Source organism: Ailuropoda melanoleuca, chromosome 2 (assembly GCF_002007445.2).
Source record: "Ailuropoda melanoleuca isolate Jingjing chromosome 2, ASM200744v2, whole genome shotgun sequence".
NCBI classification, from domain to species: Eukaryota; Metazoa; Chordata; class Mammalia; order Carnivora; family Ursidae; genus Ailuropoda; species Ailuropoda melanoleuca.
In genome coordinates this window covers 184966661-184984572 of record NC_048219.1, presented here as the reverse complement: position 1 = coordinate 184984572, position 17912 = coordinate 184966661, and the positions used below count along the sequence as shown (strand labels likewise).

The following is a 17912-nucleotide window of genomic DNA, read 5'->3' as shown; positions in this document are numbered from 1 at the left end:
TCCTGCTTTAACTTTTCTCATCCAAGAATTCTGAAAAGTGGTTTTCTCATTGTTCTCCTGTGGCTAAAAGCTACAGGATCCTATAGCAAGACTCAAAGTCCAGGGTATCCTGACAATAGAGAAAATCTTGGCCTTTACCAAGTCCCTTTCTTGTTTTAAAAATAGACCCATTCTTTTCCTAGGCTTCGTATCTTTGGGTTTGGGCGACACAGCTAACTCTGGAACAAGCAATGTGTTCTGGAGAAGCACTGATGTGGGGGGAGAGAGGCTCTGGACCCTGAGGGTCCGGAATAGCTCCTTATTTTATGAGTCGCATGTAGGGTGCGGGACCAGCCTACGTTTTGGACAATTGAGGAAAGTGCTGTGTAAAATCTCGGCTGCCTGGGGGGCTAAGAGGAAGCAGATGCTTCTACTCTTTTCCTGGCAGCTTCCATTCATCTTAGCCAGCCAAGTTCAAAGTTTCCCTGCTACCTGAAATCATCTGCATCCCTCCTCTGCAGAATTAATCAAGAGCTCCTCCACCGCCCCTTGAATATACATTTCTGACAGCCCATTGCATTTAGGTTCGTATAGATGGTTTCCCCAAAAGCCATTTTCTCCCACTAGACTCTATGTGGACTCAGCCCTCTTATGAGTCTTTCTCATGTTGTGACATTGTTGCCTAATGCAGCGCTTGGCACAAAGAAAATATCCCATAAATGCTTACTACTAATAATAGCACTATATTTATTGAATGCTTATATGCTCTGATTGAGTTGACACAGGACCCATTTCCACTATGATGATTCCTATTTTATGGGGGAAGAAGCAAAAGCAGAGAGAATAACCTGGTCAGGCCTCCACAGCTGGAGAGTGGCAGAGGAACGGTCCAAATCCGGGCAGTCTGGCTCCAGAACGTGCTTACTCACTGCATTTCTCTCCTAATAGACGGAGGATTCTTGACTTTTGGCTAAGATGAAGAGTAATGAAGCATAGCAGAAGGAAGGAATTCACTGTTGTGGGAGAAAAACAGGATTTTATCTCCCGGGCTGTGGATTGCTATTGTTAAAAGACCCCAAACTCTCCTAGAGCTGATTGGTACCAGGGAGACAGACAGACGCAGGCAATTTAGAGATTTCAGAGTTGAGTTGGGGGGGGGGATGCCCAAAAGGGACTCTGAGAGCCTCATCCACTCGCAACACTCTAACTGGCTCAACAGCCAAGATGGCTGGGAGCCCTCGGGCTGGCAGGGATTTCGGGGTTAGCTTTCGAGGCCCCCTGGTTCCTCCGACCCCACCCCGCGGCTGCGGCGTGGAGGGCATCTTCGGCGTCGCGTTCTGGACACCCAAGCGTCATGACAGTTCAGCCTTGTTCCCGAGTCTCATTAGGACAGAGCCGGGGGATGCACGTAATGAATGGCTGAGCCTGCATGAATGCCTAATGTCCACATTGCTTCCGCCGCGCGCCTCGGTGCCGGGCTGCGCGGGGAGACGGATGACTACACCGTGAACTTGGCCTCGGGCTGAGGCGGCGCCCGCGCGCGCCCGCAGTGAGGTGCTCGCTTCTATTCAGATCTGCGGCCGATCCGCCCGAGCCTCTCGGCCCCAGCGGACCGTGACTCACGTCTCATGCCCTGTAGCCGCGTGTGTTTTGACTTTCAGTTCATCCGTCTGACGCCACGCCGGGGCTGAAGTCAAGACAGCTGGTGGCAGAAGCAGATTTTCTCGAAGAAACGCCACCTCCGCCGGCTGGAGGCTGGAGAGCGGAACTGGCTCCCTGCAGTTACGCAAACACTCGTCTCCTTTCTTCCTCGTTCCAGGGGTGGGGAGGTGGCAAATGACTTGCCTGGCAGGGGCATCCTGGAATCAGTTCTAATCACATTGGAATAAAGGAAATGATCTTTAAGCTTGGTTACAATTTCAAAATTCAGATACGGCTAGCCCGGTTTCAGTGAATTCCCAGGGATGGGGAGGTGAATAATAAACAGGAAGTACCTCTGCAGAATGCCTCAAACTTTCCAGGGCATTTCTACCACTATTATATAATTGGACTCTGGCGGCAACTCTCTTACGCCCTTATCCCAGGTAACATCACCGTCATTTGGCAAATTAAGAAACAGGGGCTCAGAAAGGTTGAGTAATTTCCCCGAGGTCACACAGCCAGGTGGGGGCCCAGTATTGTACCTTCCCCCATGCATAACTGCTGCTTGTTGAATTTGCTCTGGGGCAAGTTTTAATGAAGAAGTAAAATGTCTTCAAAACTTTTTTTTTTTTTTTTGGTCAGTGATGGGAAGAAGAGGGAGATGTGACTCATATAGCCAATAGTTCTGGACCCCCCGAATGCGGATTAAGTCCCATTCAAGGTTGAACTACAATGTAACACAAAGTATCTAAAAAATCAGTCATTTGAAGAATTTTCTTGTTATCTTTAAGCATATCTGTACTACTAGTTTCTTAATATTTTTTCTATATTGAGTCTTTTGTTAAACCCAAATAAAAGGGAGTTCATATCACTGCCTCAACTTAAGAATTTTATCACCCACATAAATAGGCAACCCAACCCATAAATTCAATAAAAATATTATGAAGATATTAATAAATTTCTGTTTAGTTCCTGCAGCCTGTAGAAAGTTCTGAGCCTAAGGCCAAAAGGGGAAGATTTTCAAGTATCAGAAAAGTGTTTTAAACGCACTAGCCCTCAGCTGAAAATTTTATCTTTATATAACCAGGAGAATTGTACAAGGAAGAAATTTCAGACTGTGTAATTCAATTTTACTTTTGCCATGTCTATGCCTGACATCAAATCTGTGCCAGTGGTGCTGTGACAATGCATTCTCTACTTTGGGAGACATGGATGCCTCTGATTAACTCTTTTGATAATGGGAGCCCCTTGGGGAAAGCAGGACAAAATCCTCATTGCCAACTTGTCTCACCAATGACTGTAATTCAAGTTATAGTAATGTTTTAAACCAGTTGCTCTCAATATTTGTATCAGTCAGCTTGGGTGAGGTTCTATGTAGTAACAAATAATCCCCCCAAATAAATTGCTTAAAACAACTTTATTTCTTGCTCACACTGCATGCCACTGAAAGATCTAGAAGGCAACACTCTTCATTGCAGTCAGTCACTGAAGGATGAGGTTGTGTGGGCAGCCACTCTTTCAAACCTTGACTGCCACTGTGCTGAAGGAAGATGAACTCTGATATGTCCACCTAGGCTCATAGGCTAGAACCCAATCATGAGTCCAAGAAATGTAATTATGTTGTATGTACAGAAGAGGGGAGAATCAGAAATACTTAGTGGATTGTACTAAGAGTTACAACAAAATTTTAAGATTACATACTCACTTGAGTATCTGTGTATTACTGTCTGATAAAAAGCTTGCTGTAATATACACATAAACATTTGCATTCAATTTCGTGGGATTCAGTGGGCCTCAGGTTAAAAATCTATGCTCTAATAAATGGAGTAACTGCATGCAGGGGGTAGGGATTGATCAAGGAAGGGCTCCCTGAGGAGACAAATCAACTAATTTTTTTTTTTTTTTAAAGAATCCCAATGGTGAAGAAGAGAGGTAGATCATTTTCTGGGCAAGGAGAATGATGTGGCTAGAGATGGACCTGATGAGAATAAGTATAGCTTCTGGTAAAGAGGTTTACATAATTGAAGCTGACAATCCAAGAAGTTGGGACTGGAAGGTACGGGAGAGCATAAGGAAAAAAAAATCAGTGAAAGATCTTAAACTATGTGTGGAAAGTTAATCAGTTGGTTCCAGTTGAGCAGAAGAGCCTCATAATGGAAAAACGTTGAAAGATTATTTGCTACTGTATTTCTGAGCAAGCCCCATGGTTTGTATTTAGTAAACAATTAATATAAATTATCTGTGATTTTTTTTAATCAAACATTCCAGTCATTCAGTCAACAGTGTTTTCTGAGTGGTAGTGCAGAATAAAAGTAGAAATTATTTCCCTGAAGTTGCTAACTTCTTGGTGGAAAAAGACACATAAGAAAGATTAGTGATAAACACTGGAGAGGAAAGAGATTCTGAGAAAGACCAAACATTAAGGGGGCATGAAGAGGCTGTGAGAATGGACAAATAAGAAAGAAAAAACCTAAACAATTAGCAATGGTTAGGGAAGGAGGGATATGTAAGGGAGTGCAAGAATGAGCTGAGATGATTCCACGGTTGGAACTGAGGGTCAGGGATTATAATTGATGATGTGAGGACCTTGAAAAGGAGGTAGGAGATTGGGAGGGAATGGGGTCAGCTTGGGTCTTGATATGCTTATTTGTAGATGCGATTATTTTTAAGGTTGGTTTGGATGGCTTTTGGGTATAGAGTGAAAGAAACAAAACAAGATTCCTGACTTCATGTCCTCAAAGAGATTACAGTCAACTGGGAAGAAAGTAATCTAAGAAACTCACAAATGAATGCTACATTACAATTGCAATAAGTACTAACCAGGAGAGATATGTGGTCCAAGAGAGAATATTCTGGAGAGAATTTGCTATGTCAGGGAACTCCAAGAAGGTTCTCCAGAGGTAAGAGGTAAAAGGGAAAAGCAGGCAATGTGAGGTTGGGGAGATTTTCTAGGCAGAGGGACTGGGATGACAGATGTCTGCTGTGAGTTAGATGCTTTTTAAAGTTTTGAATTAAGACAAAGAATGTGCTTTGGGGATGGGGACCAGAACCATGACTCATAAAGAAAATTCAGTAGAGCTATTTCATTTAGGAAAAACAGAGTGAGGGAGGGGACATGATTCTGTTCATAGGAAGAGGATTGAGACCAGCTCCACAGAGCCCGCGTTCTGAACTGGGATCCATAGTCAAGCCTACAAGAGGTTACACTTCAAGCCACTACAAAGGAAAAAACCCAAAATTTAATAATAAAGTTGTCCAAAGATGGAATAACAAGTGGCATTAGAAGATAATGAGTTGCTTGTCATTGGACATATTTAAGTATAGGCTGGAAGGTTGTTTGTTAGAGATGTGACAGAGTAGATGAAAGCAATAGACTAGGGAAGAATAGATGACATTTTATATACCTTTCCAATCATAATAATCTATAAACTAGTTTGTACTCAGATAAACTCATCTGTATTTATTCAAGAATCCATTTAAAATGAAATCTTTTTAGGTTGAGAAAGAGATGTTCTTTACAAATGTCAGTAGCATTTCCATAATGGGAATAAATAATGGACTAGCGAGCGAGCTTCTAGAAAAACTGTAAAAAAAAGGTCAAATGTATTTACATTTAAATTTGGTTTTATGTTTAACGAACAGTTCTGATACGAGAAAAATTTAAAGATGTGAGAAAAGGAAAAATTAGTGTTTCATTATGCCATCTAAGAAAGGCATGGAAATACCATATCTTTTGATAGAGACAGAGAATCAAATTTACTATAGTATTGCAATGACTTGTTTTAACTAATGAAATTTTTAATATTCTTCTTTATACCAGATGTGATGTATGAAATGGTGCTGGAGTCACTGCTTCCAGCTCTAAGCCCCTTGGGCAGCAATACTGGGCTATTGCATTTCCCCGTGCTTAAAGCTGCCCAGACAACTTCTCCAAATACTCACAAAGGACCAGTGGTACAGATGCATTTCATTGTGTTAATGTTTGCTTGTGGGACTCTAAGTACTTTAGAGTTACTAAGGAACCTTTAAAAGGGGCTGGTTAAAGCAAAACTGTAAATTTGTTAACCATGTCTCTCTTTGTTATTTTTCACTTCATTTTTTGCCCCCACATTCCCCATTGTCGGAGTTCTTACCTCTATTTTACAATCTTTGTTCTGGCCTTTGAAGATTCTCAGGGTTTACCCTATAGCCCTTTCCTCAGACTTGCTTTCTTTCTTTTTAAAGATTTATTTATTTATTTTAGAGAGAGAGAGTATGAGCAGGAGGGGCAGAGGGAGAGGGAGAGAGAGTCTCAAGCAGAGATTCTTGGTTCAATCTCATGACCTTGAGATCACAATTTGAGCCAAAACCAAGAGTTGGATGCTTAACCAACTGGGCCCCCCCCAGGCTTGCTTTCTTATGCTGTAATTCTCTGTCAATTAAAACATAGCATCCATTAGAATCACCTAGAGGGGTCGTAGGACCTCAATCACTAGGGTCCATCCTCAGAGTTTCTGATTCGGTAGATGTGGGTGGGGTCTGGGAATTTGTGTTGCTATTTTCCAGGTGACGCTGGTGTTGCTGCCCTGGAACCACACTGAGAATCACTGCTTTAATAGATGCTTTAAATCACCCTACCTGTAGCATATCCTCCTTTCTTCAATGTCAAAGTAGAAGATGATTTATGTGCTAATTCCTAGACTTTATATCAAAGGTTCCAGAAAAAAAAATAAAAAAGCCTGAGCTGCAGAATACAGCCTCAGTGGCTTTCTTTGAGGGAGGAGATTTTAGGTTGAGGAGCCTTTTTTCAGCTCCCAACTTCATATCACGCATGTGAACGCCCTACCTCCAGAAATGATATACTCGTTTTACCAAAATAGCACTCTAAAATCCCAACAAAGGCTAAGTGAAACTGTGAAAGTCATCTGGTCAATCAGTGGGAGCCCTGAACACAAATGTTAAACTTGACCATGAAGATGCTAAGCTTTGACCTTGACGATTCTCCTACATCTATCTCCCTGGGCTTCTGGTTAAAAGGAGGTATAGAAATGCGTTGTTGGGTACTTTCCAAACAGAAAATATCCTTGTTAAAATGTTTGCATGTACACTCTCAAGACGTTGATTCGCAAAACAATTATGCCAGGAGAATCTGAAAGATTGAGACATTCAGTGTTGTTTTAAACAAAGTAATTAACTTCCAGTGCACAAACTTCTTTCCCCAAAATCCATTGAGGGAGCAGATGCTCAAACATGCATGGTATTAGATTAAGGGAATGGTACTTTCTTTTCCTCCAAGCACCAGATGGTTCTAGAATCCAAAGGCAATGGAAAAGAAAGCCTAAGTTTATTTAAGTAGCTCTCATTGAGAGTTGATGAGAAAGATCATATTTTAGTACCTAGTAGGCAAATGCAAAAATAATTTCACATCCAAATCCCATTTCACAAAGAAAAGAGGGACAGTGTCCAAGGATTAAATGAGGCCTTAAATGCTATATAGTTTATCTAGGGCCACTAGCAATATGGTACTTTGATAAGAAAAAGAAGGAGAAGGATAAGAGGAGGAGGAGAGGGAGGGGAAGGAAGGAGGAGGAGGAAGAAGAACAAAACCCCCCCAAAACAAAGAATAAACAAATCCTAGAGTTATAAATGGCTCATTTTTCTTATGTACAATCTCAAATTTTAACTCAAATACTGGGAAAATGTTTTATAAAATAAGGGAAAGAGTAGGGAAAAAAAAGAGTGAAAGAAAATTTTCCTTAAAAAAAAAATCGAAACCTCATTTGCTAGCTGTGCCTGAAGCTCACATATAAAAGCAGTTCATTTGCCTAAGAACGCTGAGAGGACAAAAACAGTCCAAGATGGAGCTTTGACAGTAGGAATGAGGACATGTTAACTCAATTCAACACAGCATCATTCTGTCCAGCCATTATGGCAAGGCAATGGGGCAGGCGTGAGGTACAGTGGTAGAAAACAGAGTTCCTGCCTCTTAGAACTAGTGGGTTTTGTCTGAGAAACTAGGTAGCTACAGTATTAAACGTACCCAGTTCCTGATTTATATGTTCTCTGAAAGCAGTTCGGCAGGCTCTGCCTTTGCAAGGGCAGTAGTAAAACATTTCATTCTTCTTTGATAGGGAGGTAAAAAAAAAAAGTCATCTTATGACAGGAACATTTATTAATAAAGAAAGTATACTACAACTAAAAGAAAGAAGTTTAAATAAAATTTGGAAGCAGTGCATCAGGGAGGCAAAGAGTAAACGAGGAGTCTAAAAAAGGAAAGGTAAACAGAAGGGAAGGGAGGTAGACATGTGAGGAATGAGCTCAGTAGCTCAGACCTTTAGGGGCCAGGGAAGACACTGCAAGACCACCCTCTCCCCCTGGCAAATGCTGGAGGACCTCAGGTCATACATGATGCAGACTGGACTCCTCCGTGGGTCTTCTCTCCCAAGGGAGAGAAGGATGAAGGAGTTAAGAGACTGGGGAGAAGGAGATGAGAGAAAGAGGAGAAAGAAAACACATTGGCTTCTGAATCTTAATTGCTTTCATATAAATTGAAACAAAATGGGAAATGTAATGGAGTGGAAGAGAGATGCATTTCAAATTGAGGGATTACTGAGATTGTACAAATGACAAAAAAAAATCAAAGTCAGGTCTAAATGAAATATGAAATTGAATAACAGAACATGAAATGACTAAGATTTAAGAAAATCTGATCATAAAAACAAATCAGTCCATTCTAATTACTTAGATTTGAATTGTGAATGATTGGCTTGATCTTAACAGCACATGGTGAGGATTCAAGCTAATTTAGTAAAAACTGTTATCATACACAGTACATAATTATTTTGAAAATGTTCAAGATATAGAGCTTTGTTTCTCAGAGGCAATGATAGTTGGTAATTTGGACCTAACAGAAAATTAAAATTGTGTAAGGAACATTTAAAATGATTTTATCTCAGGCTTAGTAATAAAAAGATTTATAGGTTGTCTATAATATATTATACATGCTCTGAAAGATTTCACATCAACAAAAATGCTGCTTTCTCTCTATATATTACATTTTAACTTCTTCAAATAGATTTCTATTTCAGAAAATAGTTTCCTTTAGAACAGATAACTACTGGCCAAAAAATTAATGATTTCTAGAGCTATATTAAATATAACTCATTGAAAAATCTATAGAACACAGGCTGCTGGTGCGTAGGATTTTCCAAATTCAGTAACTACTCTCTTGTTTGGAAGACATTATAATATGCCACATGGCGTCAATAAAGTGATCTAATGTCAATTCTTGTTTTCCATTTTTGCTGCCCCAGATAGGATTCTGGGCCTAGGCCATCTGGACAGTGACCAAGAAAAGCAATTGGGACAACCCCTGAGGATTTTTGTCAAAGTGACTACATTCTAGACTTGGATCTTTAATGGTTGGATCCATGCCATACTCATTTCCCTATTCCTATAACCCAATAGAATGCCTAAATCATAGTCTTTATTATAGAAATAACATTAGAAAGTACTAGGTTCATACCTCTACCAGTCATGAGTGAGGAAACAGGGGCTGACATTTATTTCTGAATTTCAGTATTGTCTTCTGCAAAATGGAGATAAGAATAAATATCGGTTGTAAAAGTTCAAACCACAGTGCTTGGAACATAATGGAACTCAATAAATGATATGTATTTATCATAGTATCACACAGTAGGCAGGAATTCAGCTACCCACATATGGCTCATTACTCTAACCACACTTGTAGCTGATGGAGCCAGTCCATCCCAGCAGCTGTCTCTTGACATCTCAATTGGAGTTTTTGAATGAGGTTTTGTATGGATTTTGGATGATTAGCCTCAGGAAAGAGATAGACTTTCAGGCTTTAAAAGAACTATAGCTTCTGGTCCTTGTCAAAAAAGTTCAATTCCTGAACTGGCCTAGTCACGAGAGACTTCCTTGGGAGCTATCGAGACCTATGTTGAACCAATTCAACCTTTCAAGGTTAAACTTGCAGAATTTTCTGGGGGCAGTGTTGATGATACTGGTTAGTTCAGCTGGCCACACAGAACTACTAGAGAACAAATTAGGTCAAATTCAGATCAGCTCAAATATTTATTAGGGTTAAATAAAGAAAATGTTATGTATATAAAGCTAACAAAAATATCAGCAAAAGAGCTGACATCATTGAGATAGTGGCTGAGAAATGGGATTTTCAACCTTTTCTCTTTAACTTAGCACTTGACCTAGTTCTAAAAACTCATTATGAAGCATAAAAATATTGGATGAATTGGCCATAGGGTTTCAGTCTGAGACTGTATGAGTTCCATGTCAATCCACAGATGATGGTGGTCTGGTCATTTGGAAAAATCAAATATTTTCAAAAGGAGAGCAGAGAAAGAAGGAAGAGAGGAGGGAAAAATCAAGGGTCATTTTCCCCAAGATTGCTTGTTCCCTAATATTTTAAACTATTCCTATTTCCTTGAGGATTTCAAGAGTACTGTGGTTTACCTAACATAGTTAGAAATCATTTTAATAAAACCTGATAATGAAATATCTTAGGAAAGGCTTCTTTTCCCCGGAGGCTTTTTTCCCCTTGAAATTTTCCCTTGAATTTGTAGATGGAACCAAATGGCTCTCCACAGTGCTTCCCAAACACTTCTGGCTAACCTCTTTCTTAGTGCTTTCCAATTTATATCAAAATAAATAAAATAAAAGCTAACATACATATATAATTTATCTTTGTATCTGGCGCTTAGTAGGCAATGTAACTTACTGAATGGAAAAATCAGTAGCTGATTATTCATTTAACCGAGATATAAAGGGATCTCTTAGATTCTTTTCATAAAGTATATTTCAAAACATACAGTTTTTAGGAAACACATCTTTAATAAAATAGTTAAAAATTCAGACTTACATGAATTATTAAAATAATCATGTCATGTTATCCGGCAAAGCAGAGCGCTGGTCATGAATTACAAATCTGAGAGGTTGGGAGTTAACTACTATATTATTCCCTGGACCGGACACATTTATGAAAAGTATTCAATTCACCTGATTCCATAGAAAAAGAAAAACATTTATAGCTATTTCCTTTCAATTACAGATGAATTCCCATTACATATGTGTCACATTTTTCTCTAACAGTAAAAGAATCCATTTTTTATTTAATGGAAGTATTTTCATTAACATTCAACCTGTAAGCCTCCCTTTTTGAGACAGATATGGTAAAAGATACCAACAGATTCATATAGAATTATGAACTAGTAGACCTGAAATCTTAGAAACACCTGCTTCAAAATTATATTGAAGCTCTAAAGCAAAATTCCAACTCATTAGAGCCTTAAAGTTTATTATCATACAACAAAAAAGAGAGAAAACTTTCTTTTTTATTCAAATAAATGTGAGTTTAAAAACAATGCTGCTTCTGGTCATGATATGAAATGTGACTTTTCATGTTAATAATGTGCCTTCCATTCCTTTTGTAGTATACCAGGGAATGGTAATGTAATTTCTCTGTGGGCAATGTAGAAAAAAAGTCCTTGTGTGTAAAACTTTTTTACAAGGACAAAAACAACAGCAACAAGAAACACTTATCACAAGATATTAGAACATAGATGAGATTATATTTCAATTAGCCATGTTTGTCTGGCAGATTTCTTTATTTCTAAGGGAAATTGTGCAGAGCATTTTATTTCAAGTCTCAAAAATTTTGAAAGAAAAAAGAAAACTGCAATTTTTGCCACGAAAAGACAGGTGGCGTAAGCATGCAGCATTTTTTTCCCCCCTTAAATATATAAAGTGATTATTTTCTGTCGGGTTCTTTGAAAAAAAACTCGCTTGTGCTCGGGTTTGTGGCTGAGCCGGGTGACGTCAGTGTGGCAGTGCGGAGTCAGGCGCGGCGGCTCCCTATAAGCCGAGGAGCTGTCCGGGTGCTGAAACGGCCCGAGCAGCTCACCCAGAGGACTGGGAGGAACATGCTGTAGATCTCCTCTGCCGTATAAAAAGGAGGTAAGACTGCTTCTCCCTTTGCTTTACTGGAAAGTTCTAAATTGCGTGTTCTTTCCTTAATTCCTAGCTGAGAAGAACAAGACCGTTTGGCAACCTTATACCTATAGAATAACTGAATAACAACCTGATGCTCTTCCAATGTAAGGGCGATATATATGTACATAGAAAATTGAAACTATGATTATATCACTTGCTGTTGGCTATTTATAACCATCATACTATTTGGATAACCATATGTAAGAGTGTGAAAAAGTTAAGGATTTTAGTGTCAATACCCATAATAATAATAATGTAAAGTTAACTAAGCCTGATATTTTGTTTCTTTCCTTAATACATTGTTTCTTCTCTTAAAAACTAGATGCAAAGCCAGAGATACAATTTATATGTTTAATATTCTTAGCAGTAGGTTTCCAATCATTCAAAGGCTGTTAAACACATTAGTCATAGAGGCAACCAATTCTGGAACTAGTTCTTTTTTTCCTTTGACATTTACCTTACAAGAGCTCAAAATTAATAAACTGTATAAAATTATTTTCTGAATTGATATGCTCTGAAAGGGCTTACCTTGTTATTTCCTAGTTTTAGTCCCAGGAAAGTAAGATTAGAATTATCCTGAGTAGTTTTTTTTTCTTTTATTGAGGGTACAATATTATCTTGGGTTATAGGTTGGATATGTCTATGAATTACAGAGAGTTGATAATTTTGAATTACCATGAGGAAAACCTTCATAACTGTGTAGCTATTATTACTATGTTTTGATTGAAAGAGGTTGTATAATATTTTGCCAAACATCTTTAATGGGACACGTTTCTTTTTTCTGTATCCTAACTAGTGGAATTGCTCAAATTAGATATATCCACCTATATTTGTCAATGTTCCAGTCTTAACTTCAATAGAAAAGACATTTTAGCTTACAAAGCACTAGTTTAAATTGTACATAGGATATTAGAGCTGTTGAAACCTTCTTCAGTATATAGAAGAACTGCTACCTGGGAAAGAAATCCCTTGACTCTTACTCAAAAGCAGTAACTATGTCATCCAAACTGAAACCTTATATATGACCAAAGAATAGCATATGTTAGGCTGTGGTTTAAATACCTGCATTAAATATTCTGCCCCTATTCCACAGCAAAACCCATCTATAAGATAATGATTTTAAAGACAAGCACATGACTCATATGTTAAGAATACCTCAGGATAATGGTTTCGAAGAAAATAAGTTCATCAAGATTACTATTTCAAATGCCAATGTTGAAAATAGATAATCAAAGCTAAATTCATCCTGAAATAATATAAAGAAGAAATTATAATGTACTTTTATTTAAATCTAAGAATCTATGCATAAATTTCTTATAGTAAACATTAATTCATAGTAAATATTTCAGAAGTTTTCTCTGACATGCTGGTAAAGATTTTTTCTTTCAGTAAATTTAGTGGTCTGATTAATGGGAATCATTTAAATAATTACATGTATTTATGTTAAAGAAATTTCTATAACTACAACCACTGTTATGTTCTAAAAACCGAAAGCATTACTTAAATACCAAATGATGAAAAGTGATATTTTCTACAATTGATATCTAAGCTAACAGAATATTGTACCCACAAAACTTAACCTTATACATCACAAAACCATGATGCAAGTAAGATATGAACAAACTTGTGAGCTTTCCTCACATTTATTTGCAACAAAATTGCAAATATTAAAATAGTTTCTCCATGTTAGCAATGCTGAATGTAAAACATGTAAAAAAATAATCCCCTTGCTAATTCATATGTGAGATTATAAGACATTGGTGGAAAAAATGAATGAAGATTTTTAAGTAGGAAGAATTCAACATATCGTCTGTGTTTATCTAAATTGGGAGTTACATAGTGGTTATTTTAAGATTTTCTAACAGTATGAGTCATTTAAGATTTCACAGGTCCACACCAAAATAGACACAGACATAAGTCAAGCTGAATCTGAACACTCACAAGTTCAGAAATAGACTGGTTAAGAAAACTTATGTTCTCTCTGTAGCGTCTGTTATTATTTACTATGCATTCTTGAAGGCTGATGAAAAATATAACCATGATTGCATTTTGCAAGACAGTCACAAATAAAATGATTAGAAGAAATATGGAATGCAGATATTTTAGAAGTTTACTTTTTCAGCATGTTTACATGGAAAGAAACTTCCCTAGGTTAGCCTGCTAACCTGGACCAGAAAATGTTCTGGAGGTTATTAAGGCATAGAACTTTTAAAATTGTCAGTTGGGTTTTGTGTCAGAGTGAGAACAAGTTATTTCTGAAAAATGTATGTAAATAAGACTCATCCACAAGGCAATTCAGTATGATTGACATTAAAATGCTGTATTACTTCATCATATATAATGTCACTGCTGTGGTGTTTCTACAACAAAATTAGATGGACAATTCAGGAACTAAAACACATGATTTTTTATGCAACCTTAAGGAAATCATTAATATGTGTGTGTGTGTGTGTGTGTGTGTGTGTGTATGTATACGTGCATGTTTTAAATTAAGCCAGCTAATTTTTTTTTTTGCCAATGATTTTAAAAGGAATGCTATACAAAAGAACTAAAAATCATCTTGGAGATTTTTTTATTAAACAGACAATGAATACTAAAAAAACTAACTACATATTTTGCAAATTAAAAAATAAAATTTGAGAAACCTGATATCAGTGTTTTGTTATTATTTTAACAAAGTGAATGCCATACAAACTTGATGCAATTGGGTAACAATTTTGCTAGATTCCCGTAGTTAGCTTATGAGGGTTATATAGAAAATAGGTATGGCTTTTTAAAAGGGTCATCCTAAGTTTAATGTGAAATAATGTCTGCTAAATGTTTTCCCTCAATGGTCAGTTACTTCTTTTGCTATAATGTCTTCTAGTTTTTTATTTCTATTAACTCATATTTTCTATGCTTTAAGGACATCTTTCAAACATGGCAGAAGCTAAGACTCACCGGCTTGGAGCAGCCCTGTCTCTCATCCCTTTAATTTTCCTCATCTCTGGGGATGAAGCAGCTTCATTTCAGAGAAACCAGCTGCTTCAGAAGGAACCAGACCTCAGATTGGAAAATGTCCAAAAGTTTCCCAGTCCTGAAATGATCAGAGCTTTAGAATACATAGAAAAACTCCGACAACAAGCTCACAAAGAGGAAAACAGCCCAGACTACAATCCCTACCAAGGTATCTCTATTCCACTTCAGAAAAAAGAAAATGGCGATGAAGGTCACTTGCCAGAAAGTACAAGGGATTCCCTGAGTGAAGATGAGTGGATGAGGATAATACTTGAAGCTTTGAGACAGGCTGAGAATGAGCCTCAGTCTGCACCAAAAGAAAAACCCTATGCCTTGAATTCAGAAAAGAACTTTCCAATGGACATGCCTGATGATTACGAGATGCAGCAGTGGCCAGAGAGGAAGCTCAAGCACATGCGATTCCCTCCTATGTATGAAGAGAATTCCAGGGACAACCCCTTTAAACGCACAAATGAAATAGTAGAGGAACAATATACTCCTCAAAGTCTTGCCACACTAGAATCTGTGTTCCAAGAGCTGGGGAAACTGACGGGACCAAACAACCAGAAGCGAGAGAGAGTTGATGAAGAGCAAAAACTTTACACAGATGATGAAGATGACAACTACAAGGCCAATAACATTGCCTATGAAGATGTGGTTGGGGGAGAAGATTGGAACCCAGTAGAAGAAAAGATAGAGAGTCAAACCCAGGAAGAGGTAAGAGACAGCAAAGAGAATGTAGAAAAAAATGAACAAATCAATGATGAAGTGAAGCGTTCAGGACAGCTGGGCCTCCAAGATGAAGATCTCCGGAAAGAGAGTAAAGACCAGCTCTCAGATGATGTCTCCAAAGTAATTGCATATCTGAAAAGGTTAGTGAGTGCCGCAGGTAGTGGGAGGTCACAGAATGGGCAGAATGGGGAAAGAGCAACCAGGCTTTTTGAGAAACCACTTGATTCTCAGTCTATTTATCAACTGATTGAAATCTCAAGGAATTTACAGATACCCCCTGAAGACTTAATCGACATGCTGAAAACTGGAGAGAAGCCAAATGGATCAGTGGAACCAGAGCAGGAGCTTGAACTTCCTGTTGACCTAGATGACATCTCAGAGGTTGACGTAGACCGTCCAGACCTGTTCCAAAATAAAATGCTCTCCAAGAATGGCTACTCCAAAACACCTGGCCGTGCTGTGGCAGAGGCCCTACCAGATGGGCTCACCATTGAGGACATTTTAAATCTTTTAGGGATGGAGAGTGCCGCAAACCAAAAACCTCCATATTTTTCAGGTCAGTATAACCGAGAGAAAGTTCTGCCACGACTCCCTTATGGTCCTGGAAGATCTAGAGCAAACCAGCTTCCCAAAGGTGCTTGGATGCCAGATGTGGAGAATAGGCAAATGGCATATGAAACCCTGAATGACAAGGATCAAGAATTAGGAGAGTACTTGGCCAGGATGCTAGTGAAATACCCTGAGATCATGAATTCAAACCAGGTAAAGCGAGCTCCAAGTCAAGTGTCATCTGAAGATAACCTACAGGGCGAGGACCAAATCGAGCAGGCCATCAAAGAGCATTTGAATCAAGGCAGCTCTCAGGAGACTGACAAACTGGCCTCGGTAAGCAAAAGGCTCCCTGTGGGGCTCCCAAAGAATGATGATGCCCCAAACAGGCAGTACTTGGATGAAGATCTGCTAATGAAAGTGCTGGAATACCTCAACCAAGAAAAGGCAGAAAAGGGAAGGGAGCATATTGCCAAGAGAGCAATGGAAAATATGTGAGAGTTTTCATTAATTGCCCTACTTTCTTCCTCCGACCCCAAGAAAACCCCAATATTTCTCTTTAGTGTGTTGACTTCTATCCTGTTAACACTGTAATATCTTTAAATGAGGTACAGGCAGACAACTCCGTTTCACTGGGGAATCTGCTTCACTTATTCTGAGCTGTTCTCTTGTGTATGGATATGTGTCAATGTTATGACTTCTGGATAAAAAAATTAATCATATCCCTTATTCAAGAAAGATATCTGTGATAGTGTTTAATAGTGTATTTAATGGCTGTGGCATTGTTGATGCTCACATATGATAAAGAGTGTCCTATAATTCTCTTGAAAGTTTTTAATATTTATTGAATTATTTTGTTACTGTCTGTAGTGTTTTGTGAAGTTCTGGAGCAAAAAAAAAATAAAGCATTATAAATATATAGTTTTATTCATAAGGCCTTTCCTATTGTGTGTTTAACTGTTGATTAATAAATGTTATTTCTCGACAACTGTGGCCTATTCATTCTGGAAAGCCAGAGACAATGACTATGGAGTCCAAAGAGAAAATCCTTATCTTCCACAGCCAACCCAGGTAAGAAATAATTGTAAATATATTACTATGCTATGTGCTTACAGAATGCAACATCCTCTAACAGCCCATTGCTTAACGCTCGCCTATGGCTTTCTCACATATATGATTTATGGAATAAGCCTTCTATTGTCATAGTTATACCTTGCACCCTTGATTTATAAATAAAGACATACATTTAAGTCGTCTATACCCATAACCAGCTTTGGGGGGGAAAAAAGCTGCGTTCAGGGCAATCAGAAATAACTACAGACTTGGAAGTAACCTACCTATTTCCAGATCACCCTCGTCCTCAGAAGACAAGGCTGATGCCTCTTTGTATGATTTGAGAGGGGCTAAAGGACCCTCAAACTGTCCGGTAAGTGAATGAGCACAGGCACAGTGGAAAACCCCGGCTGCCTTCTCTTTTGTCCTAATGCTTGAGAGAATCCTGAGTGGGCTAGGCAGTGTGTGATTGTTACAATGTGTGTCATGTTGGGGAATGATATCGGTGTCCTCACCTCTCAACAGGGAATCAACAACAACAGTAAAGGCAGCAGCCTCAAGGAAAGATACATAGCAACCAAACAGTAAAGTCGTAAAAGAAACAAGGAAATAAATAATCACTATTTACTAGATACCTATTATGCACCAGGCCCTGTACTAAATACTTTACCTCATTTAGTCTGTCCTGCAACTGTCAAGGGTCTCTTATTATCACTGTTTTACATCAGGAGAAGCAACACTCAGAAAGGATAAGTAACCTTCCCAAAGTCACTTGGTGTTATGAGTTACCAAAGCCTGAGTCCTTTACCACTTCACTACATTGTCTCTGTGGGAAGAGCCCTGACAGCTGAGTTGGGACTTTGGAAGTGGGAGGGTGAGAGACTCATGAGGTCTCAGTCTGGGTTACTCCCAAGTGACGGCACCTGTGGGGTGTGTGTGTGTGTGTGTGTGTG

General features: G+C 38.6%; 1 protein-coding gene across 1 annotated transcript; it reads left to right on the top strand.

Moving 5' to 3' along the window:
- Positions 1-11441: 11441 nt before the first annotated feature.
- Positions 11442-16824, top strand: SCG2 (secretogranin II). Its single transcript, XM_011224091.3, has 2 exons — positions 11442-11592; positions 14534-16824. Exon 2 carries the CDS (start codon positions 14548-14550, stop codon positions 16402-16404), a length of 1857 nt encoding a protein of 618 aa, XP_011222393.2. The 5' UTR covers positions 11442-11592; positions 14534-14547; the 3' UTR covers positions 16405-16824.
- Positions 16825-17912: the final 1088 nt, after the last annotated feature.

Excerpts from the sequence above, each read along its gene's own strand:
- SCG2 (XM_011224091.3), top strand. The coding sequence starts at position 14,548 with ATGGCAGAAGCTAAGACTCACCGGCTTGGAGCAGCCCTGTCTCTCATC.